At 45.9% G+C, this 24764-nt stretch overlaps 2 protein-coding genes across 3 annotated transcripts in view; one reads left to right on the top strand and one right to left on the bottom strand.

Moving 5' to 3' along the window:
- On the top strand, positions 1–16448 carry RFC5 (replication factor C (activator 1) 5, 36.5kDa). The gene is made up of 13 exons (XM_011964402.1): positions 1–190; positions 2672–2736; positions 3225–3361; positions 4506–4585; positions 5886–5959; positions 8239–8398; positions 9133–9214; positions 10250–10379; positions 11309–11386; positions 13125–13179; positions 14534–15011; positions 15829–15958; positions 16264–16448. The coding sequence occupies exons 1-11, from the start codon at positions 126–128 to the stop codon at positions 14628–14630; spliced, it is 1023 nt and encodes a 340-aa protein (XP_011819792.1). The 5' UTR covers positions 1–125; the 3' UTR covers positions 14631–15011; positions 15829–15958; positions 16264–16448.
- Positions 16027–24764, bottom strand: part of WSB2 (WD repeat and SOCS box containing 2) — a 20298-nt gene continuing 11560 nt past the window's right edge. For both annotated transcript variants that reach the window (XM_011964400.1, XM_011964401.1), the window contains 5 exons: positions 21616–21716; positions 19682–19854; positions 18544–18654; positions 18316–18423; positions 16027–17696 (listed from right to left, as the gene is read on the bottom strand). In XM_011964400.1, coding sequence (XP_011819790.1) covers positions 17534–17696; positions 18316–18423; positions 18544–18654; positions 19682–19854; positions 21616–21716 — 656 coding nt within the window. In that variant the 3' untranslated portion in view covers positions 16027–17533. The remainder of the gene's footprint in view (positions 17697–18315; positions 18424–18543; positions 18655–19681; positions 19855–21615; positions 21717–24764) is intronic.

Here is a 24764-nt window from a genome sequence, read left to right on the forward strand (position 1 = left end):
GAGAGTTGCTTTTGCGCGCGAACTCTAAGTGCCAGGGTCTCAGGGCCAGGTCGCGGCTGGTCACTGGGCAGGCGCTTGGGTGACGCGACGATCTCAGCTGATCTGGTCACCTTCGTCTCCCCGCCATGGAGACCTCAGCGCTCAAGCAGCAGGAGCTGCCCGCGGCGGCCAAGATCAGGAACCTGCCCTGGTAGGAAGAGGCCGAGGGGCGGCTGTGGGCAGAGGGGGCCGGGCGGCCGCGCGGGGAGGAGGTGGCTGGAGTGGGCAGGTGATCGGACCCCAACCCGACCTCTTCCCGTCTCCCCCGGGCCTGCAGCCGGGACCGAGCCGCAAAGGTTTTCTCCTATACCCCCCAGCTCCCGAGACTCGTCCGTCTGTTTAGGACTTTTGCCAGCTGTCACCCTTTGACGCCCAGCTCCATTTGCCGAAGAAGAAGTCGGCTTTCGCACCTGGTGACAGCACAGGGGTTCGATTCCGCGTCTCCTGACACTTGCAATGGCCTCCATGCCAAAGTGCCCTCTTCCCACTCTTCAAAACCTGCAATGCGACTACTGGTCACATTTTAAACTAGTAATAAGGCTCCCTGGTCAACTTTTATTGGATGGCATATTATTAGATTAGCAGACGCCCTGTTAGATGTTCGATCCTTACAAAGACCGTAAGAGGTAGGCACCGCTTCAAATTTTACACAGGAGGAAACTGCATTTTAGAAGGGTTAAATGACTTCCCTATGGTCCAAGGCTAAAAAATTGGCTTGGAGGTGAATCTAGGAAGTCTGAATTCAGAGCTTGTACTCTTAACCATCCTACTTCAACAACTGTGTTCTAGCAATGCTTTCAAGACTTTGAAGCAATTTGGCTTGGCTTCGAAAAGCTCCAAGTTGTCATTGTCTAGTAACTAGTTCAAAAAAATTTGTTTTTTTGAGACGGAGTCTCCCTCTGTTGCCGGAGTGCAGTGGCGCGATCTCAGCTCACTGCAACCTCCGCCTCCTGGATTCAAGCAGTTCCCTACCTCAGCCTCCTGAGTAGCTGGGATTACAGAAGCCTGCCACCACGCCCGGCTAATTTTTGTATTTTTAGTAGAGACGAGGTTTCACCGTATTGTCCAGGCTGGTCTTGAACTCCAGACCTCGTGATCCACCCGCCTCGGCCTCCCAAAGTGCTGGGATTACAGGCTTGAGCCACCGTGGCCGGCCAATTTGTTTTTATTGTGGTTAAAAAAACCCAGAAGATTGACAGTTGTAACTATTTAATGTATTTACATATTTTTTTTTAGAGACAGGGTCTTGCTCTGTCGCCCAGGTTGGAGTGCAGTGGCGTGATCACAGCTCAGTGTCACCTCAAACATTGGGGTTCAAGCCATTCTCCTGCCTCAGCCTCCAAAAAACTGGGACTTTTGGAGATGAGCTACCAAGCCCATCCTGTAACCATTTTAAAATGTACAATTCAGCGGCATTAAGTACATTCAGAATGCAGTGGACTGTTGTGGAGTCTTCCCACTATCTAGTTCCAAAATTTCATCACCCCAAATAGAAATCCTGTGCCCATTGACAGTTACTCCCCATTCTCCCCTTCCTCTAGCCCCTGGCAACCACTAATCTACTTTCTGTCTCTATGGATTTGCCTATTCTGGACGTTTCATGTAAGTGGAATCCTACACTATGTGGCCTTTTGTGTCTGGTTTCTTTCACTCAGCATCATGTTTTCAAGGTTCATGCATGTTGCTGCTTGTATCAGTAGTTCCTTTCTTGTTATGGCTGAATCATATTCCATTGTGTGGACAGAAGAGGTTTTACCTATCCATTCTTCTGTTGAAGGCTATTTGGGTAGGAGTTCAGTTTCAAATGCACTTTGAAATAGTAGGTGCCCATCAGGTTGAGATTATAGACAAACAGCTGGAAAGATGAAATTAGAACAGAGTTCATCCTCGGCACTATTGACATTTTGGGCAAGATACTCTGGGTGGGTTTGGGGGAGCCCTGTCCTGTGCACTGTAGCATGTTTAACAGCATTCCTAGAGATTACACACTAAGTGCCATAGGACCCTCCGCTCACCTGTGACAACTAAATATGTTTCCAGATATCACGAGATGTTCCTGGGAGGACAAAATCACCCCTGGTTGAGAACCACTGGTCTGTGTTCACACTTAAAGTGCTTTGTTTTTCTTGCTTTTTAAATTAGGATATGAAAGGATTCTTTTTTTTTTTTCTTTTTTTTTTGATACAGGGTCTCACTCTGTCGCCCAGGCTGGAATGCTGGAGTGCAGTGGTGCAGTCTCGGTTCACTGCAACCTCCGCCTCCCAGGTTCAAGCAGTTCTCCCATCTCAGCCTCCTGAGTAGGTGGGGCTGTATTGGTATGCCACCATACCCAGCTAATTTTTGTATTTTTGGGTATTTTTTATTGAATGGCATATTATTGGGTTAGCAGACGCCCTGTTAGATGTTCGATCTTTACAAAGACCCTAGGAGGTGGCCATAGAGACAGGGTTTTTTCATGTTGGTCGGTCTGGTTGGTCTTGAACTCCTGACCCCAAATGATCCACCCGCCTCGACCTCCCAAAGTGGTGGGATTACAGGTGTAAGCCGCTGTGCCTGACCTGCAAGGATTCTTTTACACATAAAATATTCTTGCATGTATATATGTCATAATACATACTAAATTGTATTTCAGGGTTGAAAAATACCGGCCACAGACCCTGAATGATCTCATTTCTCATCAGGATATTCTGAGTACCAGTAAGTATCCATGTGTCAGTTGCTCTTGTCCTGGTTGAGGGACCTGTGTGAATTTCTTGGTGATGTCTCTCCTAAGTAATAACTTCAAAGAATCTGAGCTTTGTAGAATATGGCTTTAAGATCATTCATTCATCTTCTTCAGATAGCTGCAGTCTAGTGGGTAAGTCACAAACATGAGCATAAAATTGCAACTCAGTGGAGTAAAAATAGCGTTACAGCGAATCATTTAAGTTCACAGATGTTGTCAGCACCCAGAAAGGTGCCTGTAACACAGTAGGCCCTCAATAAATACTTGCTGGCTGGCTGCACTATTGAGTGAATTCCAGTTGCCCCAGGAACGCAGAGACAAAGCCCCTACATCAAGTTGCATCTGCCTCTGATTTGGACATTGCATTGGGTTGAAGAGCTTTCAGCCCAACTCAGGGGCCCAGGGTGAATGAGGCAGCTCCCAAAGACTGATGGTGCCCTTCTTCCTTCCTGATCCTCAGTTCAGAAGTTTATCAGTGAAGACCGACTACCACACTTGCTTCTCTATGGTCCCCCAGGGACAGGCAAGACATCTACCATCCTAGCCTGTGCGAAACAGCTGTATAAAGACAAAGAATTTGGCTCCATGGTCTTGGAGGTAAATACAATTGTTCCTAACTCTACAAATAACTTAGGACTCCAGTCTCTGAATTTCAGTTCTGCTGGCTTTATTTTACTTCAAAAGTAAGTTGCCCCACGGACAGTTAGGAAACAAGTAAATTCGAAATAAGATACTTTAATTCCCTTTTTCCTATAATGGTCATTTTAGTCTGGATTAGTGTTGGTCAGCTAGAGGGCAGTTGTAGGGCTAGGCACCTTTTTCTTTGCTGTTGCCAACTTCTACCCAAACCCTCCTTTACGGTTACTTGGTTGCTGCCTGTCTGCCATGGCCCCTCCGGATCAATTCTCCACGTCTCTCCACCCTATTCCTGCCTGGAAGGCTGAGCTCTACTGACTATAAGCTTACTTACCCTCTGGCTCCTGGTTGGGTTTGGCCAATAGAGGCCTTGGCAGGGGTAGGGGAAGGAAGTGAGTGATGCCGGGACCTTCCCTGAGGGCTGACAGGCTGGCAGCATGGCCCATCTGTAGGGTACATCTCACAGGTGGTACCTTTCCTGCAGCCCTCTCCAGGTGCCTACAGCCACTCCCTTCACTAACCCCTTCAGGCTTAAGGGTCACGGGTATTGCATAGCCCCATGGTTTTCCTATATCGCACCTTTAAAAAGATGTCCTTGTTTAATTCTCTTCAAATTGCTGCGTTTGAGTATGCCATCTGTATATTGCTGCGACCTTGACTAACATACTTAGATTCAAAAATGTGAATATTGTCTATTGCAAGAAAAGTTTACTTTACTTTTCAGACGCGGGTCTCAGAACTTTGCTGCTACTAATGTCCTTATGTCAGTTTATTAAGAACTTGGTAACCTTGGGATTGTGGTAGCTGAAATTTGTATCATTCTGCTCATACCGGAGGTGCTATTCAGTGTAACCATACCAGTTAATTATTTCTCCAGCTTATGTCAGTCATTGTCCTCAAACGGTGGGGGTAATATAGCCATCTTTATTGATTTAGTGGGTTTTGTGTAAAACTGATTTTTTATTTTGTGATGATCTCTTAGCCATCATTAGACATAGAAAGCTAACCTGCTGAGCTGGACTGATGAGGAGATACATTAAAACCAAGAACTCACAGATAGCATAGCAACATGCTTTTTGTTTTGGCTTCTGTCTTCCACGTTTAGCTGAACGCTTCAGATGACCGAGGAATAGACATCGTTCGAGGACCAATCCTGAGCTTTGCTAGCACAAGGACAATATTTAAGTAAGAATTATTTGTGTAATTTCGCTCCCTTGATTTTGATTAGTAAGATGACATGGCTTAATTTTTTAATCCTCTCCTTAGCCAGTTTATATGGGTTGAAAAAAAATACTGACTTTGTCCAAAGCAACCATGGAAAAGAGATAAAGGAGAGGATGGTAGTAAGAAGTATTATAATGCAACTGCTAAAATAAAATGTTGTCTACACTTGTATTAGCAAGTTCTTTTTTTTTTTTCCCCCTTTTTTTTTGGAGACAGGATCGCCCTCTATGGTACAGGCTGGAGTGCAGTAGCATGATCTCGGCTCACTGCAACCTCCACCTCCTGGGTTCAAGCGATCCTCTAGCCTCAACCTCCTGAGTAGCTGGGACTACAGTCGTGAGCCATCACGCCCAACTAATTTTTGTATTTTTTAGTAGACATGGGGTTTTGCCATGTTGCGTTGGCTGGTCTCGAACTCCTGAGCTCAAGCAATTTGCCTGCTGCAGCCTCCCTGAGTGCTGGGATTACAGACATGAGCCCAGCCTGTATTACCAAGTTCTTTAGGGAAGCATTCTTCATTTTTAGTTCCTGAGAACTGGTTAGATTACCCTAAGCCTGGATGAGCTAGTTTGAATTTTAAAATAAATTGAGATCAGGAAAGACAACTAGGATGGTGGCTAAAAAAAAAAGAAAGAAAGAAAAAGGGTGAGGGCCAGGCACAGTGGCTCACACCTGTAATCCTAGCACTTTGGGAGGTCTAGGCAGGTGGATCACCTGAGGTCAAGAGTTCAAGACTAGTGTGGCCAACATAGTGAAACCTCGTCTCTACTAAAAATACAAAAATTATCTGGGCATGGTGGTGGGCGCCCGTAATCCCAGTCACTCGGGAGGCTGAGGCAGGAATTGCTTGAACCTGGGAGGCAGAGGTTGCAGTGAGCCGAGATTGCGGCACTACACTCCAACCTGGGCAACAGAGCAAAAACTTCGTCTCAAAAAAAGCGAAAGGGGAGAGACTCTGGTGTGAGTGAGGGAGATGGGGAAAGCAGTAGCATGGTAGGGTGGTATGTGGAGGAAAGTGAAGATGCCAGAGGACACAGCGCATAGAAGTAGAGAAGTCAGTCCTCCATTCCCACCAAGTGTTGAAGGAGTGATGGGGCATTTCCTCTCTGAGTGACCAAAGATGTCTGTCTTGGCCAAAGTTCTAGAAGAAATAGCCTTTCCGAGACAGGACCCGATGGCACAAATGGGAAGATGTAGGTTTGAGCCCAGATGTTGAGGTGAGATTGAAGAAATCTTTAGACAGCACCATTTGTTTTTCTAGGAAAGGCTTTAAGCTAGTGATCTTGGATGAAGCAGACGCCATGACTCAGGACGCCCAGAATGCCTTGAGAAGAGGTAAGCAGAGGCACTGTGGAGTGTGTGGGCTGGCGCGCGCACTAGAAGGAGAATTAGGAACTTTGTGTTTGTTGCTGTTGTTATTGTTTTTTTTGGGGGGGAGGGGATGGTTTTGAGTCAGTCTTGCTCTGTCGCCAAGGCTGGAGTGCAGTGGCGTGATCTCGGCTCACTGCAGCCTCTGCCTCCTGGGTTCAAGCGACTCTCCGACCTCAGCCTCTCAAGTAACTGGGATTACAGGCATGCACCACCACAGCCGGCTGATTTTTATATTTTTAGGAGAGATGGGATTTCACCATGTTGGCCAGGCTGGTCTCGAACTCCTGACCTTGGGTGATCCGCCCACCTCGGCCTCCCAAAGTGCTGGGATTACAGGAGAATTAGGAACTTTGGACATGAGATATGGCATGACTTCTTTTCAGTTTTCATCTTCTGGCCCAGAGAAATCTCTATGCCTTTCTGTGTGTCTCCCATCTGATGATACAGGCAAGATACCTCTGCAGTGGGACCTTCCCCTTCAGCAGCCTAAGGACTAAGCCCTGCGGGGACTTTTAAGTCTGGCCAGTCACTGGTGTTCAACCTCCTTTGACACTGGGTTCAATTTCAGGGTTGAGAATTCATATCTTTCCATGGGATGGGGTGTGGAAAATCTTTCATCCCTAAACTATCGGATAGTCCTTTCTGCTAATAGTACCCTTTCCTTTCTGCTAATGGTACCCTTTGAACCACAATAGCTAGGAGAAGAACATCTGAAGTTGAGGTGCTCGGAGAGCTGACATTACTTCACTGCTTGCCAAGTGAATGATTTGGCGGGGGGAGGGAGAGCACCCTGCGATTTGTCTGTCTTCGGGGGCCCAGTGCAGTTCTTTTCCCTTAAAGGACACTTGTCATCTCTCATTAAGATTCCAAGTGAATCAGCTTTGAGAGAAGAACGATCTTTAGGAGTTTGTGGGGAGGGAGTAGATGGCAGCACATGTTTAAGGAAAGGACGGGGGAAGGTGGGGGGAAGAGGAGCGGGTGAGGAGGAGAAGGGGGAGGAGAAAGGGAGGAGGAGGGTAGGGGGAGGTGGAGGAGAAGGGTAGGGGCAGGTGGAGGAGGAGAGGAGGGGGTGGAGAAGGAGAGGAGGGGGAGGAGAAGGAGGACGAGGCAGAGGAGGAGGAGGTTGAGGAGGACAGTGAGAATCTCTCTGGTCCTAGAAGCTTGGCAGCCTTTCTTCAGCATCTTGTTCTGCCGAGTGACTGTCATTCTGGGCAGATCCCCATGTAAGAACATTGGGTACCTACAGAATGGAACTGGTGTCATAAGCAACTCTTTGTTCGGGTTATTGCTCCCTTGAGTGCTCTGAGGCCTCCAGACAGTCTCCATGGAAAAGTCTGCAAAAAGCCGTCCCCCTCCCTGCCCATAGAAGGTGAAGAATCATCAACCTGCCAAATATAATTTTATGTAAAAGGACAAGAAGAGGTCTCATAATCTTAATGGGATTACATGGCAAAAGTGCCAGAATCATGGTAAATGGTAAAAAGGAAGCATTTTGTAAAATTCCACGGAGGCATGTTTACCAGTTTGTGAAAGAGGAGTGGCTAGGCCGGGTGCGGTGGCTCATGCCTGTAATCCCAGCACTTTGGGAGGCTGAGGCGGGCAGAGCACTTGAGGTCAGGACTTTGAGACCAGCCTGGCTAACATGAAACTCTGTCTCTACTAAAAATACAAAAATTGGCCTGGCGCAGTGACTCATGCCTGTAATCCCAGCACTTTGGGAGGCCGAGGCGGGCGAATCATAAGGTCAGGAGATCGAGACCATCCTGGCTAACATGGTGAAACCCCGTCTCTACTAAAAATATAAAAAATTAGCTGGCGTGGTGGCACGCGCCTGTGGTCCCAGCTACTCGGGAGGCTGAGGCAGGAGAATCGCTTGAACCCGGGAGGCAGTGGTTGCAGTGAGCCAAGATCGCGCCATTGCACTCCAGCCTGGGTGACAGAGCGAGACTCTGTTTCAAAAAAAAAAAAAAGAGAAGTGACTAATCTCTGATCTGAAGAGGACAGAGCTGCCCTGTCTTGTTGCCGGCTGCATCTTCATTTGTTTACATTCTTTCTTTTTTGAGACAGAGTCTCAAAGTGCTGGGATTACAGACGTGAGCCACCGCGGCCGGCCAACATCCTCACTTGTTTGCAGTCTTGAATCTTTTCCTATACCCTTGTGACAACAGAAAAATTCAAGTTTTCTGGACTCTGAAAAATCAGAATGGACTTTGACATGAGGTGGTTTTATTTTCTCTTACCAGTAATCGAGAAATTCACAGAGAATACCAGATTCTGCCTCATCTGTAACTATCTGTCAAAGATCATCCCTGCCTTGCAGTCCCGCTGCACGAGGTTTCGGTTCGGTCCCCTGACTCCTGAACTCATGGTTCCCCGCCTGGAACATGTCGTGGAAGAAGAGAAGTGAGTATTTTGCGGGTCTTTGGGGATGCAGTGTAGTAGAAACAGGCTTGTGGGATGACTGATGGTTCGTTCGTATGTAGAGGAGAGGATGTTGGAAAACGACTTTGCAGAGTGCCTAGCACAGGGGAGGCACTGGGGAGCGTCTACTGCTATCATTTTCTCTGCTGTCTCAAGGCCATTCCTCATAAAAGTCTTTTGGTACTTCATTTTTCTTGATTCCATCCTCCTCCCCTGGAAGCTGCCCAATTTCCTCCTACTCTTCTTTGTCATTGGAAACTGCAGGCTGCTGAGTCCCTTCTGCAAAGATGCTTCCAGCCTTTTTAGACTAGAAGGGAAGGTTCTGAGACATCACATTCTGTGTAATCAGATGCCAAACAAGTAGCCGACCTGAGCAGCTGCTTGTTGTAAAGGAGGAGTTTGGGCTGTGTGATCATGGCTTGTGCCAGGCCTCTGCTCCCCAGAGAGCAGAATTCAAGACGACTGGCTCCATGGGAGAATGCTTGTTCCTAAATGCAGGCTGTTCTCGTTTTGGTTGGCTGTGAGTACTAATGTGAAGCCCAGGTCCCTAAAAACCAGAGTGAATTCTAGATCAGATAGATCACGAGATTATTAACTCTGTTCCTCTCTTTCCTTCATTCCTTTAAAGCCTTAATCATTCCAGACCATCTTGTTCCTTTGGTGAATGCTGGTGCTCTCAGGGGACCTCATAAATCCCTTCTGCTTATTTCTTTCAGAGTTGATATAAGTGAAGATGGAATGAAAGCACTAGTCACTCTTTCCAGCGGAGACATGCGCAGGGCTCTGAACATTTTGCAGGTATGGTCTCAGCAAATCCTTTTGTTTTTGAGACAGAGTCTTGCTCTGTCGCCCAGGCTGGAGTGTAGCAGCACAATCTCAGCTCAGTGCAACCTCCGCTTCCTGGGTTCAAGCGAATCTCCTGCCTCCTGAGCAGCTGGGATTACAGGCGCCCACTACCACGCCCTGCTAATTTTTGTATTTTTAGTAGAGGTAGTGTTTCGCCATGCTGGCTAGGCTGGTCTCGAACTCCTGACCTCAAGTGATCCGTCCGCCTCGGCTTCCTAAAGTGCTGGGATTACAGGCGTGAGCCACCGTGCCCGGCCTGGTCCCAGCAAATCCTGAGTCATTGTTTTGTCATAGTTTTTTAAGAAAGACCTAAGCAAAGGCATGATCAATCTGTACATTCAGAAATCTACAACTGGTAAGACCTTGATCTCATAACCTGCTGGATTCCCCCTCCTCACTTTGTATTTTGATTAATTGAAAAAATCACTTGTTTTAGGCTCACGCCTGTAACCCCAGCACTTAGGGAGGCCAAGGCAGGTGGATCACCTGAGCCCAGGAGCTGGAGACCAGCCTGGGCAACATGGTGAGACTCTGTCTCCACTAAAAAAAACATGAGCCAGGTGTGGTGGTACATGCCTGTAGTCCCATCTACTCAGGAGGCTGAGGCAGGAGGGTGACTTGAGCCTAAGAGGTCGAGGCTGCAGTGAGCCGTGATCATGCCACTGTACTCCAGCCTGGGCAACAGAGCAAGACCCTGTCTCAAAAAACAAAGAGCAAAAGAAAATGTTTTAAAAACAAAAGGAGTCATTTGCTGGCAAAGAAGGCAAAGGGAGAAAAGGATTTGGCACTGGAATAGCCAACAGGCCGTGGCGTCCTCTGATGAGGGGACTCTTCCCGGTGTAGAACGTGTGGGTTCTAACTGCCTTATGCCCATGGAACTTTGCTGCCCACCTGTATTGCTGCCTTGGCAATTGCTTCTTGGCTCCCTGCAGCTTGGTGGCTGCTGTGACAGCCACTGTGATCTCCCCCTTCCCCCTCTCTGCACAGAGCACCAATATGGCCTTTGGGAAGGTGACAGAGGAGACTGTCTACACCTGCACCGGGCACCCGCTCAAGTCAGATATCGCCAACATCCTGGACTGGATGTTGAATCAAGATTTCACCACAGCCTACAGAAGTATCCTTTCTCATAACCTCCTGGCCAACGAGACCTGAAGTTGGCCCCAGGAGTTCAGGCTGCAACCAGCACCCACACCTTGCTGGCAAAGCACACCTGGCTGCAGGCGACTCTGGTCAGCTTGTTGTGGGAGGGAGACGTCTGTAGGTGGAGTGCGTACTTGTCTTTAGCACTCCAGAGTTCTCCTTGGGGGCCGCTGACCTTCAAGTCAGGGTAAGGCTTGAAGCAGCTTCACTCCCAGATGGGAGAAAAGCTTAGGCTTTGGCATCGAAGATGCAGTAATTTTCAAGTGGTCAGTGATAGTGATAGCTCTTGTGCTGTGAAATTAAAGGCTGGGAATGGTGATACGAAGCCTTTTTGAAAATGCATTTGGGGCTGGGTGTGGTGGCTCATGCCTGTAATCCCAGCACTTTTGGAGGCTGAGGCAGGTAGATCACTTGAGGTCAGGAGTTCCAGACCAGCCTGGCCAACATGGCGAAACACTGTCTCTACTAAAAATACAGAAATTAGCCGGGTGTGGTGGTGGGTGCCTATAGTTCCAGCTACTCGGAAGGCTGAGGCAGGAGAATTCCTTGAACCCAGGAGGCAGAGGTTGCAGTGAGCCGAGGTCGTGCCACTGTACTCCAGCCTGGGCGACAGAGGAAGACTCCATCTCAAAAAAAAAAAAAAGAAAGAAAAAGAAAATGTAGTTGGCTTTATTCTCTACTAGAAGGAGGTACAACTCTATCTTTCAGAAAGCCCTTACTGAAGATGAAACAAAGAAAAATAAAGAATTGGAGTCCAACACGTGCAGCTTCAAGATGAAAGAGAAACAGTTGTTGGGATTAAAAGTCCTACTTTAAAAAGTCACTTGCCAGGGTTTGGATTCAAAATTCTCTGCAGTATGTTTGTTCTGGAACTTGTTCCCTTTGCCTTAACTGCTCCTCTAGATATTACAGAGTTGAAAACTCTGAAGGGGTTGGCACTGCATGATATCCTGACAGAGATACACTTGTTTGTGCATAGAGGTAACTGACATTAGACCCCAGCTGAGAAGCTGTGGAGAAGGTAGCCTGCTTTGGGATTAAGGATGGTTAGGACAGGAGGCTTCATTCTTGAAGCAAAGAAACTAATGAAGTGTAAATCAGACCCCTTCTTGTTAGCAGTTCTGTCTTGCCACTGTTTAAAATTTTGTTCCAGAGCTGGGTAGGGTGGCTCAAGCCTGTAATCCTAGTACTCTGGGAGGCCGAAGCAGGCAGATCACCTGAGGTCAGAAGTTCAAGACCAGCCTGGGCAACATGGTGAAACCCCATCTCTACTAAAAATATGAAAAATTAGCCGGGCGTGGTGGCACACGCCTGTAATCCCAGCTACTTGGGAGGTTGAGGTGGGAGAATCATTTGAACCTGAGAGGTGGAGGTTGCAGTGAGCCAAGATTTGCCACTGCATTCCAGCCTGGGCAACAGAGCTAGAGTTTGTCTCAAAAAAAAAAAAAAAACTGTTCCATAAACCCTCTTTTAATATCTAGAACTGCTGGGGAGAGTGAAAACTCCTGGAGGCTAACTTTATTTCCTCTAGGGGTTTGTATTTTATAGCAGTAAGTAGTATATATTAATTCACATTTCTTAAAAAAAAAAAAAAAAAAGTCTCTATCTATATCTGTGTATCTATCTAAATATATATTCCCAGAAAAGAAAGAGAAAATATGTAAACATGTAAACCAAAGCAGGCTTAAGGAAAACATCTTAAGTTCCACACTTGCCTGCACCTTCTACACGGAGAACTGGTTCTCAACCTTGGCAGCAGATAGGGGCACTCCAGACAAATTAAGTCAGCTTCTCGGAGGAGAACCAGGCATCCGTATTCTCTAAGCTCCCCAGGTGACTTGTGTAGGCTTTCAGAGAAGCTCTTCCCTCCACAGTGGCCAACTGCGGATGGACACTTAACTGGGTCAATGAATGTTGGTTCTGCCCAGGCCTTCACAGACCTCTTCCTGGCTGGCCCATGCCATGCCTTCTGCCCAAAGTATGGTTGGCTCAGGCCCTGCTCTGCACCTTGATTGTGGAAGCTGAGCATAAACCAACTTTTTAAAAAATCTGTTGTTTGTGCTTGGTTTTTAAATGGGGACAGGCTGGGTATGATGGCTGACGCCTGTAATCCCAACACTTTGGGAGGTCGAAATGGGCAGATCATTTGAGCCCAGGAGTTCGAGACCAGTCTGGGCAATATGGTGAAACCCCATCTCTACAAAAAATACAAACTAGCCAGGCATGGTGGTGCACATCTGTAGCCTCAGTTACTCAAGAGTCTGAGGTGGAGGATCCCTCAAGCCCAGGAGGTCAAGGCTGCAGTGAGTCATGATCACACCATGCCACAGCACTCCAGCCTGGGCAACAGAGCAAGACCCCCTCTCAAAATAAAGTAAAATACAGAATAAAAACAGCAAGTGGGAACTCAGCATTCAGGTTAACTTGTAGAGCTACCCAGCTGCTAAGAACGGTGTGATCTTTGGTGTTCTCAGGATCACTTTGGTATCTGCTCATTTTCCTTTTTGACTATCCTATAAAGAAGCACAAAATCGAGTGGGTAAAAAGTATGAAACCAGCACCGTTTTTACTCTTAGAGGTGTGGTATCTAGTGAGCAGGCTGAGGCCTCGGGACTAGTTCAGTATTAAGGATTTGATGTTGAAACTCATTTGTCCTCTGTGGGTTTTTTGACAGTAGAGAGTGACAGACCTAACTTGTTTGATTTTGTTTTTCCCTCAGTTGACTTTCCGTCTTCAGTTCGAATACATTTATTGACCAAAATGGCAGACATTGAGTGAGTACTTCTCCCAGTTTTCAGTTTTCATTCTTTTCCTCCTTTTTCTCCCTGTTGTGAGTTGTTTCAACTTTCTTGGTTTCAGTTTTGTTTTTTTTTTCCTAAATAGTTCACATACAGTAGAATCCAGTCTGGTGATATTGAATGGAATGTGGGGAAGGGTGTGAGCTGCTTAAAGAACATGGGGATAAACTCACAGGTCAAGTACAGATCAGTTACATATCTGAGACGAAGGCCTTTCCTTGGACCTCACAGGCTCGGCCCACATTGATTCTGAAAATGCCCTTGTTATTTGGGAGGCCTGCTTCGCTTCAACCACCCAGCTGTTATGAAGGCATTTTGGCATACTAAAGCATATTGGGGGGAAAAGTAAACACAAACTCAATTTTCTGCTTTGCCTGGTTCCGTAAACACTGTTATTAGCCCCCAGCGAAGCTGGCAGCTATCATTTAAGTAGACAGCATTGGGTTCAACAGAGACGTCAGCATAGGCCAACTCTAATTTGTGGCATTGGCTTTCACAGGCACAAATTAGGTCACCTCTCTTCATTGCATTGTGAATATGACGATTTTGCTCTCAGTGGCTGGGCATTTAAAAGGTGGCAAGAGGAACTCCAGTGTCCTGCTTTACTGACTAGACCACAGACCCACCAATATATCAGCCAAACTTCCCAGTGAAATGGCTTAATTAAGAGGAAGGAAATCTCCGTTTTGTTTCCCTCTTAATGTATTTTGCCGACAAAATAATCCTTCATTACATAAATTTTGTATATCTGTACAGTTAGGACAAAGTTAAGTTCAGAACACCACTGTTGATACCTAATACTTTATTTCTTTTTTCTGAGACAGAGTCTCGCTCTGTTGCCCAGGCTGGAGTACAGTGATGCAACCTCTGCCTCCCAGGTTCAAGCCATTGTCCTGCCTCAGCCTCCTGAGGAGCTGGGATTATAGGCATGCACTACCACGCCTGGCTAATTTTTGTTTTTTGTTTGTTTGTTTGTTTTGTAGATGGGGGTTTCACCATGTTGGCCAGGCTGGCCTCAAGTGATTGGCCCGCCTCCCAAAGTGCTGGGATTACAGGTGTGAACCACCGCGCCCGGTCTGATACCTAATAATTTTTAAAATTGAATCTGTCCTTATGAGTTTGAAACATCACATTTATAAATCAATGTGTAGGGCAAAGAAGAAAATGTTAGGGGGACACATACAAGATTGCCATCCAGGGTAAATTTGTTTTATCACTTCCCATCCCCACTCCTTCAACAGATTTTCAGTCCTAGATCTCTTTTTCCCTTAAGAAAAGGCAGCTGTGTGTGGTGTCTTTTTTCTTACCCTGTGTGTTTGCTTTCTGTTAGGTACAGGCTTTCTGTTGGCACCAATGAGAAGATCCAGCTGAGCTCCCTCATTGCTGCATTTCAAGTCACCAGAGACCTGATTGTTGCAGAGGCCTAGATGCTCCGAGGGCTGTTCACAATTCTCAGGGCTCTGCAGTGACGGAAGAACAGAGGACAGTTCGGGATGAACTGCAGCCTGGGGTCGTGGGATGAACCAGTCACTCTAAATCTTGGAAAAACTCCTTTCCAGGACAGGATGGGCAGGCATTTTTAAAAGTACCATTTTTGTGGTGGTTTGGAGCAGAGATGTACAAAATAATTTTAATGTATAACTCATACTGCCCATCTTTTATAGGGGAAAAAAATAACCTTTTTTATTTTAAAGTTATAAGGCTTTTACCTTTTAGTCGCTTGGATGACAGGGAATTAGCCTACCCCATTTTGGTCTGGAACAGAAGACTTTCAAATCTAATATGGTCCAAGTGTCTTCCTACTCAAGGTAAACATCATCTCCAAAATTACATTTACGATTCTAATATTTGGCATTGTGTCTTTATCTAATTTAAACAGATGTTAATGAATGTCTGGCCAAAACTATTATACTTTTATAAGATGAGCTGAATTCTCTGACTTTAAAAACTGGTCTATTTACCCTTTGTGGTAGAAGAGTTACCAGCAGGTTCCAAATTGATGTGGATGATAGGAAAAAAGTTTTAATTTTAAATATAATATAGAGCCTCAAACTATGCCATTGGGGGGCAGAGGCTGTATAAAACACACTTGTTTTCATGCAGGAGAGGGGCAAGTAAGATTGAGCCTGACTGTAAACCTAGAACTGTGGGAGGACTGGGACTTTTGTACAAACTTCACATTTATTTTATAGCAATCATGCTGCATTTGTGTTAGTGTTCTTTATAATAAAAGACAAAGCAGCCTGCTGGCTGGCTGTGTTACAAGTGACTTCCGTAGACAGCTAGAAAGATGCTGACTTTGTCAAACTTGCATTTATATGAAAACCTTCCGTCTCTAATATCACAGAATAAACTTTCTTTGGATGCTGTTCTTTATATAAGTGTCAAATTCTTAAACTGTCTAACGGAAAAAGTCACTATTCCCTTTATTCGTGGAGGACTCACCTCCTTAAGGACAGTGGCAAAGTTTGAAGCTAAATCTGATGGCCAACTAGGCCTTAAACCACCCAGAGGCTCAGCCTCTGCTGTGCCTGGAACTTCAAGATAACCATGAAATGCAAACGTTGGCCAGTTGGTTCCCAGCTCTTCCACTGTACTACTTGTTTTATCTGTTTATTTTTTGAGGCAAGATCATGCTGTGTCACGCAGGCTGGAATACTGTGACACGATCATGGCTCACTACAGCCTCCAAGTCCCAGGCTGGAGCAGTTCTCCCACCTCAGCCTCCTGAGTAGCTAGAACCACAGAACCACAGGTACATGCCACCACATCCTCAGCCCCCTGAGTAGCTGGGGCTACCGTGCACACCACCACCACACTAAGTTTTTTGGCTATTTTTTTTTTTTAAATAAAGATGGGGTCCCGTCTCACTCTGTTGCCCAGGCTGATCTTGAACTCCTGGGCTCAAGCACTCCTCCCACCTCAGCCTCTCAAAGTGCTGGGATTACAGGCATGTGCCATCACACCCAGCCCTGCTTGTTTTAAAAGGGGACTTTTTTTTTCTTAATGGAAAAGAATGAAACAGAGCCAAAAGCTTTTTTTTTTTTCCTTCAATGAAAGCCTCTCATTTTGAAAAGACATGTTTTTCTTCAAGCAACAAAGGTGGTAGAGGAAATTCCTCAACATTCTCAACAAGTCATGTAATGTTACACTGGCCTCCATAAAGCACCGATTAAGAAAGCTAAAGAATAAGATGTTGTATTTCTTTTAAAATAATTTAAAATATATTAAATTTTCCTAAGGCAGGTTTTGTTTGAATGAGGTGTCTTGATTAGATAACTACATGCCACTGAAGGAGAACAGTACTTTTAAGGAGCTATTTTTGTTTCGCAGTAGAGTTGAAACCAGCTGATTAATCCAATGAAGTTAAACAGCAGAGACAGATCTCGTACATAAAAGTATCAGCTAAAGTCATGACTACACCAAGTCTTTACACAATTAAGACATCTTTGCAACTGTTCAATTTAAGTACTATGGTTATTAGATAATCGAGAAAAACATAGTTGTACCTTAACATCTGTTGAGGTCTGGCCAAAACTATTGAGAAAATACAAATAAATATGATGATGATAAATGGCCACTGATAACCCAGTAGCCATCTGAATAGTCATGCAGTTTAAGAATACATCCTTGTATAATCTGACATACAAATTTGTCATCTCCTGCACATGCACACCATTGTTAAAAAAAAAAAAAAAAGCCAATAATAGTGTCTCGATCAGTCAGGAGCATGGCCTCTGATTCCCCTGTAATTTAGTTAAGCTAAATTAATACCTCATACCAAATGGCTCCAGGAAAACCGTCCTGCAGGTCAGAAGGGAGCCCAAGAAGAAAAGCACTTGGCCAACGTCGAAGCAACTCTGACCACAGCAGGAGAGAACTTGAACCAATGCTACCACTGCATCAGTAACACAAGGATAGGTACTAGGCAGAAGCCATCCTTCCCAGTGGAGGGAGTGTGAGCTGCTCTGCCACTAGAGAGGCTCTGGAGGCCTACTTACTTGTATAATCAAAACAACATCAGTAACTGCACTTTGAATCAAAACGACTAGAAAGAGTTCAACACTTGCTGTTTGTAACTGGACTGAAGATTTAAGGTAAAGCTCTGTTGCCATGCAAGTGGAATCTCTTCCTCTAAGACTGACTTTCACATGCCAGGGAGAGAAAGATCCATGACTAGTACACTGGAATCTGGTTTTGCTACATTCTATTCACAATCCCGAAGAAATGCTATTTGAATCCAAGACCAGATGTTTGGCCCATTATTCCAGCACCTCCCTTTAACAGGACGATCTACCCTGCTACAAAGAAACACGAGATGTGGCGTTGCTTAAAAAGTCCTGTATGTGAGGAACTCTTTCATTTTCTTGGGGATTGGCAGTGCTAGGACTTGGTAAGTTGTTAGGAAACTTCGGAGGGCTTTCCGGCATAAGTGCTTCAGTGAGGACAGCACCCGAGGAGCTGTCCAGAACTGGACGTGGCCATCTCTTGTCCTGAAATGAAACAAACCAATGCTGTGTTAAGACAGAGCTTGGATGTTCATGTTTTCATGAGGATGGATACTCAAGTTTCTGTTTTGACTGGAAAGAGCGGAGTCTTCAGAGAGTGAAATGTAACCCTGACCGTGGAAATGGATGTAAAAGTTGTGGTGCTGAATAATTAAGGCTGCTGATAGGATTAGAAAAACTCAAGACACCTTTGATACCAAAGTGCTCTCTCTCCGCACAGCCCTTTCTAAATCTGACCACAGTCAGTTCTAAAGTAATAGGGGGAAGAGTGCCACCTACTGAATTATAGATGTTACCTGTAAAGTGGTCTTTTAGCCTTAAATAGTTTCCCATATATTACGCATCATCTCAATTTTATTCTCCCTTGTGAACTTGGCCCATTAGGTGGCATGACTTACAGGTCTTTAATTACATTTAGGTTAAATATTCAGAGAAAATGGTACACTGTATTAGCAAAATCGATCATTTGAGTTTTATATAATCTTGAATTGCCTTAAAGGTTTCCTCATAGGCAAGAAAATTCTAGATGGTTTCTTTCCTTAAAAAGCTCCATGGTATACTCAGCAGAAACCACCACCCATCTGTTCAGCTAACAAATACATACCCTGTGGCAATGACTCCACCATGTGGAAAAAATGTGCAGCAAAGACCATTGGTCATAGGAGCAAATGCTATGGGAGTTTTCAGTTCCAGGGCCCAGATCCTGAGGAGTCTGGATGGGGAGAGAGAACATCCACACATTAGCTGACCCAGGGCAAGACCAGGAGGGCCTTGCTGCCATTACTTGCAAGCACTTGTTCTGAGGTCATGTAAAGAGAGTTCTATTTGTTACCTGTCATCTGCCACCGTGGCAAGGTACAAGCCTTCTGGAGAGAAGCACACAGATCTCAGTGAGCTAATGTGGACATCACTGTCATCCATGGCGGGGTCAACCTGGGTGTGGCTGAGAAGGAAAGAAACAGGATGGCAGGCCTGGAGTGATGGCTGCTCTCCACCCTCCATCGTCACCCCAGGCAGGAAGCCAAACTGCCGTGGCTATAAAAGGACTCAAGATGCACTTGTGTGCCCCTCGTGGAAAAGCTTGGGATTTGCACACTGGGAAAAAAAGGATATCTCAGAAGGCTCCAGGTGTCCTGTGGAGGGACTGAAGGGTTACTAACACTTCCTTGTGCTAATTGGCTTATGCAAAGTAGGTCAGCCCTCACTTTAATGCCACAGTAGAAACTGCAAGTCTTTTTTAGGCTAAGATACATGATAATTATAGGACTGCCTATTATTTGCTTCATAAAACAACAGACACAAAAGGAAAAAGGAGACCAAGTTTATGAGAACATGAAACTCATTTTGGAAAGCACAGTTTCGATAAGAGGCTCTTTCTGAACTTGTTACTACAGTTATTAGTAAATGGAAATAAAGAGTCATATTGAGGCTTCATAATGCTGATTCCAAAGAAGTACATGCAGCCGCCTGAATCGGGAGACGGGAAGACACTCAAAGCTACTTGAGAGGGCTTAACTGACAAGGCATCACTAAGAAGCAATGAACCAGTCCAGGCGCAGTGGCTCATGCCTGTAATTCCAGCAGTTTGGGAGACTGAGGCGGTGGATCACCTGAGGTCAGGAGTTTGAGACCAGCCTGACCAACATGGTGAAACCCCATCTCTACTAAAAATACAAAAATTGGCCGGGCCTGGTGGCACACGCCTGTAGTCCCAGCTACTCAGGAGGCTGAGGCAGGAGAATCGCTTGAACCTGGGATGTGGAGGCTGCAGTGATCCAAGATTGCGCCACTGCACTCCAACCTGGGTGACAGAGCGAGACTCCATCTCAAAAGAAAAAGAGACCCACTGTGCCTTTTTATCCAGCTTTTCCCCCTCCCATGTCCCAGACTCTAAAAGAGACATATCTAATCCCAGGCAGGTTCCTCATCAGTCCCCCTACAAAAAAGTCATAGCAGGATTCAGTCCTTACTGGAGTGACCTCAGCCTTTCGCCGGTGTAGGGGTCCCACATAATCACATTGGTATCGTAAGAAGCCGTGACAAGCAGGGCAGAGTCGGGGGAGAAGTCACAAGAGACAACACTGCTTTGATGGCCCTCTAGCTTCCGAATTAACGTGTAGGACCTCATGCTCCATAGAAAGACCTGTGGAAAGTAAGAAGTGCCTGGTTAGGGCAGAAGCGAAGTACTTATGACTCAAATGGAGGGAGGGAAAGGTACCACCACCAAATCTTCTGCAGGCCTTGCGGCCAGGTCAAGTTGATTCTTTATCCCTTTCCTACAGCTCTTCCAGAACCTGTCGTATAGGTTTAAATAAGGTAACTGGTCTGGATTTTTGAGGATTTAAACCAACAGACATACTCAAGGAGCTCACTATAAGAGAGAATAAACCAGACCAGCCTTAGGAAGATCCCCGCTGAAACGCATGTGCAGAGACTTCTGAGTCTGCTTCTGAGTCCTGTTTGCCAATAGGGTAGTACGTGCTGATGAAGACCTGAGCCAAGTGCTATCTTATTCCACTTAAAAGTTGGTGGCCAGGCATGATGGCTCACGCCTGTGATCTCAGCATTTTGGGAGGACAAGGTGGGTGGATCACATGAGGCCAGGAGTTTGAGACCAGCCTGGCCAATATGGCAAAACCCCAAATACAAAAATTAGCCAGGCATGGTGGTGTACGCCTGTAAGCCCAGCTATTTGGGGGGTTGAGGCAGAAGAATCACTTGAGCCTGATAGGTGGAAGCTGCAGTGACCTGAGATCACGTCACTGCACTCCAGCTTGGGCGAAAGAATAAGACTGTCTCCAATTTTTTTTTTAAAGGGTCAGAAGTGAAATCTGCGGCCACCCCACAAAGTAGTGGCAGCCTGTCAAGGCATTTTACACCCCCCACCTTGTGTATGGAACCATGGAAATCTGTCCCAAGACTGTGTCTCTGACCTAGCTCATCACTTTAAACCTTTGTGAGAAGCATTAAGAGGATTTTATTTTCATTCCTTTAAGAAAACCCTCAGGCCAGGCACGGTGGCTCACGCCTGCAATCCCAGTACTTTGGGAGGCCGAGGTGGGTGGATCACCTGAGGTCAGGACTTCGAGACCAGCCTGGCTAACATGGTGAAACCCCATTTCTACTAAAAATACAAAAAATTAGCCAGGCGTGGTGGTGCGCACCTGTAATCCCAGCTACTCGGGAGGCTGAGGCAGGAGAATAGCTTGAACCCGGGAAGCGGAGGTTGCAGTGAGCCAAGATTGTGTCACTGCACTCTAGCTTGGGCAACAAGAGCGAAATTCTGTCTATAAAAAAAAAAGTAAAAAAGAAAACCCTCATATTCCAAACCACAAATAAATGATGAGCCACCGGGACTGTACCAAATGGTGAACTCTCAGCCTTCCCTTCAGTCACAGCAAGTGGCTCAACGCAACACAAAATTCAAACAGAAACTGTTCTCAAATTGTTCTTGGATTTCTAATACATGTTTGTTTTTTCAATTAACAGGATTTCAGGACAAAGTTCAACAAGTAACTGCACTGACATGATTTGAATTGGAAATCCAAATTAGAGAGATTCAAATTTGATGGTTCAAAGGAAATTTGGACTCACATGTGGGCTGCAACTTTTAAAATCTCAGACTCCAAGAAGAAAAGAAATTTAAAAAGCAATCATTTTCCCATTTTGTAAAGGGAAACAGACCTCTGATGACAGGAGCAACCTGTTTCCAGATCCCTCCTGTCTTTGGGTTCATGTTAAAGTGCAAGTCACAAGGGAGTTTCGCAGGTGGCAGCTACAGCCCACCAGCATGCCTTCTACTGGGGTGGATTTGCGGACGATTTTGAGAACACTCACACACAACAGGCCACCACTTCAGACCTCCACATCTCAGTGAATTAAAGCAATAATGCTGGAGACTCACCGACTTCTCTCCAGCTGCAGAGCACAGCATGCTGCAGTCTGGGGAGATGGAACAGCAGTAAACCCACTGCAGGTGGCCCGATAACACTTGAATCTGTTTACCTGGCAGAAAAAAGAAGCAAACGATGAGCCAATCCTCAAAACAACAAAGCAGGAAGACTGGAGAACTGGGAGAACTGGGGTGGTAACAGCCCCCCGCCCAGTATACCCATCAGCTCCTATCAGCTGGGCCCAAGGGTCCAATTTTCAATTCAGAGTAAGAAATATGACCAGATTTGTCATTTAAACACCTATAATCTGTGAATATGATATTCTAATTCCCCACGGAAACCATTACCTATGGCTTCAACACAATCTATAAGATCAGTAAAGGCGAAGGGGTATGGTGATCACTTTTTTTTTTTTTTTTTTCTGAGATGGAGTCTCACTCTGTCTCCCAGGCTGGAATGTAGTGGCGCAATCTCAGCTCACTGCAACCTCCGCCTCCCAGGTTCAAGTGATTCGCCTGCCTCAGCCTCCTGAGTAGTTGGGATTACAGGCACGTATCACTGTGCCCAGCTAATTTTTGTAGTTTTAGTAGAGACAGGGTTTCACCATATTGGCCAGGCTGGTCTCGGACACCTGACCTCAGGTGTTGATCACTTTTTAAATATAATCTTGAATTGCCTTAAAGGTTTCTTCATAGGAAACCATATCAAAGGGAGCCTTTGATAGCAGAGAATGTTCTTTTTCGGCTCCCCAACCACCTCAAGTACCCTGAAGCATCATTCCCAATTTTGAGAGAGAGTTTATCTTCAATTCTCCCTCATTTAAACTGTAAAGGTTTCTCTGTAATCACAAGGATCCTGCTGCAGACTGTCACCCTGCCAGCCTTGCCAGGATGTCCAGATGAGCAGTGTTGTGGAGTCATTAGGGGCACACATTCTAGAGTCAGACAGCTTGGGTTTGAATCCTGACTCCCCTGCTAATTCAGCACATAACCCAGGGCAACTCACACAATCTCTCCAGCTCTTGCTTTAAAAAAAGCCCGTCCATATAGGGGATGGGTGAATAAATGGTGGTATATCTACCCCATTAATGCAGTTGGAATTAGAGACAGATTTTCCATGGGGTACCTACCGTTTAATGAAAAATGCGAGATGCAGGGGAAAATCGTGAAGATATATGATTCCATTTTTGTGAAACAATGACCCAAAAGCCATGAATGCAAATGTGTGTGCACAGGATTATATAAGCAGAGAGAAAAATATGGAAGGGTATATACTAGGCTCCTAACACGGGGTACCAGGATGCAGGGGAAGAGGGGAGGATGACGACAGCAGGGAGGGCAAGAGAGAGAATTGGGAAGGAAAGAGCCAAGCAAGAAAGAAGAAAAAAGAATTGTTATATGCCTGTACATGGTCATATATATGAATTTATTGAAGTTTATGCGGATGTATGGATCTACAAAAATCAGTACTTTTTATTTTTAATTTTTATTTATTTACGTATTTTGAGACAGGCTCTTGTTCTGTTGCCCAGGCGGGAGTGCAATGGCATGATCTCGGCTCACTGCAACCTCTGCCTCCCGGGTTCAAGTGATTCTCCTGCCTCAGCCTCCCGAGTAGCTGGAATTACAGGCACCTGCCACCACGCCCTGCTGATTTTTATATATTTTTAGTAGAGCCAGGGTTTCACCATGTTGGCTAGGCTGGTTTCGAACTCCTGACCTCGAGTGATCTGCCTGCCTTGGCCTCCCAAAGTGCTTTAATTAATATTTTTTAAAAGTCATGGTGCCTGTAGTCCCAGCTACTCGGGAGACTGAGGCAGATCACTTGAGCCCAGGAGGCAGAGGTTGCAATAGGCTGAGATCGAAGCATTGCACTCCAGCCTGTGCAACACAGTGAGACTCTGTCTCAAAAAAAAATAAAGGTCAATCATGGTTTCTTCAGCCGTCAAATCTCAGGGTGCTGTGAGTACTGAATAAATTAAGGCCTGTTAGGTCAGTGGGGCAGCGCCCGGCAGCTGGGAACGCAACTTTATTCCCCTCCTCTCCTTGAAAAGCTGTCATAATTGGCCCGCTCCATCCCACCCACTCTCAGTCACACTCACTTGGTCTTTCCTTCCAAGTCATCAAGCGATTTCCAGAGCCACGGCATGGACCTTCCTGAGATGGTGGCAAGCTGCCTCAGTACACACATTAAGCCAGCATTTAAAAAGGCACTGCCAGCGGAGCGTGGTACCTCACACCTGTAATCCCAGCACTTCGGGAGGCTGAGGTGGGCGGATCCCTTCAGGTCAGGAGTGCAAGACCACGCTGACCTTACCTTCATGGCAAAACCCCATCTCTACCAAAAATATGAAAATTAGCCAGGCATGGTGGCACACACCTGTAGGAGGCTCTGTCTTAAAAAAAAAAAAAAAAAAAAAAAAAAAGGCACTGCCTTGGAGAAGGTGCCCTGATCAGCAGCGTATCTTAGACTGTGTGATTACAGGTTCCACTAGAGTAGGTCAGGCGCAGTGGCTCACTCACGCCTGTTATCCCAGCACTTTGGGAAGCCCAGGTAGGCGGATCACTTGAGGTCAGGAGTTCGAGACCAGCCTGGCCAACATGGTGAAACCCCGGCTCTACTAAAAATACAAAAAATTAGCCAGGTGTGGTGGCTTATGCCTGTAATCCCAGCTACTTGGGAGGCTGAGACACAAGAATCACTTGAACCTGGGAGGCGGAGGTTGCAGTGAGCTGAGATCGTGCCACTGCACTCCAGCCTGGGTGACACAGTGAGACTCCGTCTCAAGAACAAAACAAAACAAAAAAAAAACACCTAGAGTTACCTTTGTGATCAGATGCCTTCAGATGAGGATGCACATGCACCACCTTAGTTTGTTTGACAAGTTGCTATGGACTAAATGTGTCCCCAACACATAAAGCCCTAATCCCCAATGTGATGGTATTAGGAGGTAGGGCTTTTGATAAGTCAATAGGGCATGAGGGTGAAGCCTCGGGAATGGGATTAGTGCCCTTAGAAGAAGAGACATGAAAGAGAGAGATCTCTGCCAGATGAGGATATAGACAGAAGGTGGCTGTTTACAAGCCAGGCAGCTGGTGCTCACAGACACCAAAACTACTAGCACCTCGCTCATGGACTTCCCAACCTTCAGAACTGGGAG

The sequence above is a fragment of the Mandrillus leucophaeus genome, unplaced genomic scaffold (assembly GCF_000951045.1).
Source record: "Mandrillus leucophaeus isolate KB7577 unplaced genomic scaffold, Mleu.le_1.0 Scaffold7, whole genome shotgun sequence".
Taxonomy (NCBI): domain Eukaryota; kingdom Metazoa; phylum Chordata; class Mammalia; order Primates; family Cercopithecidae; genus Mandrillus; species Mandrillus leucophaeus.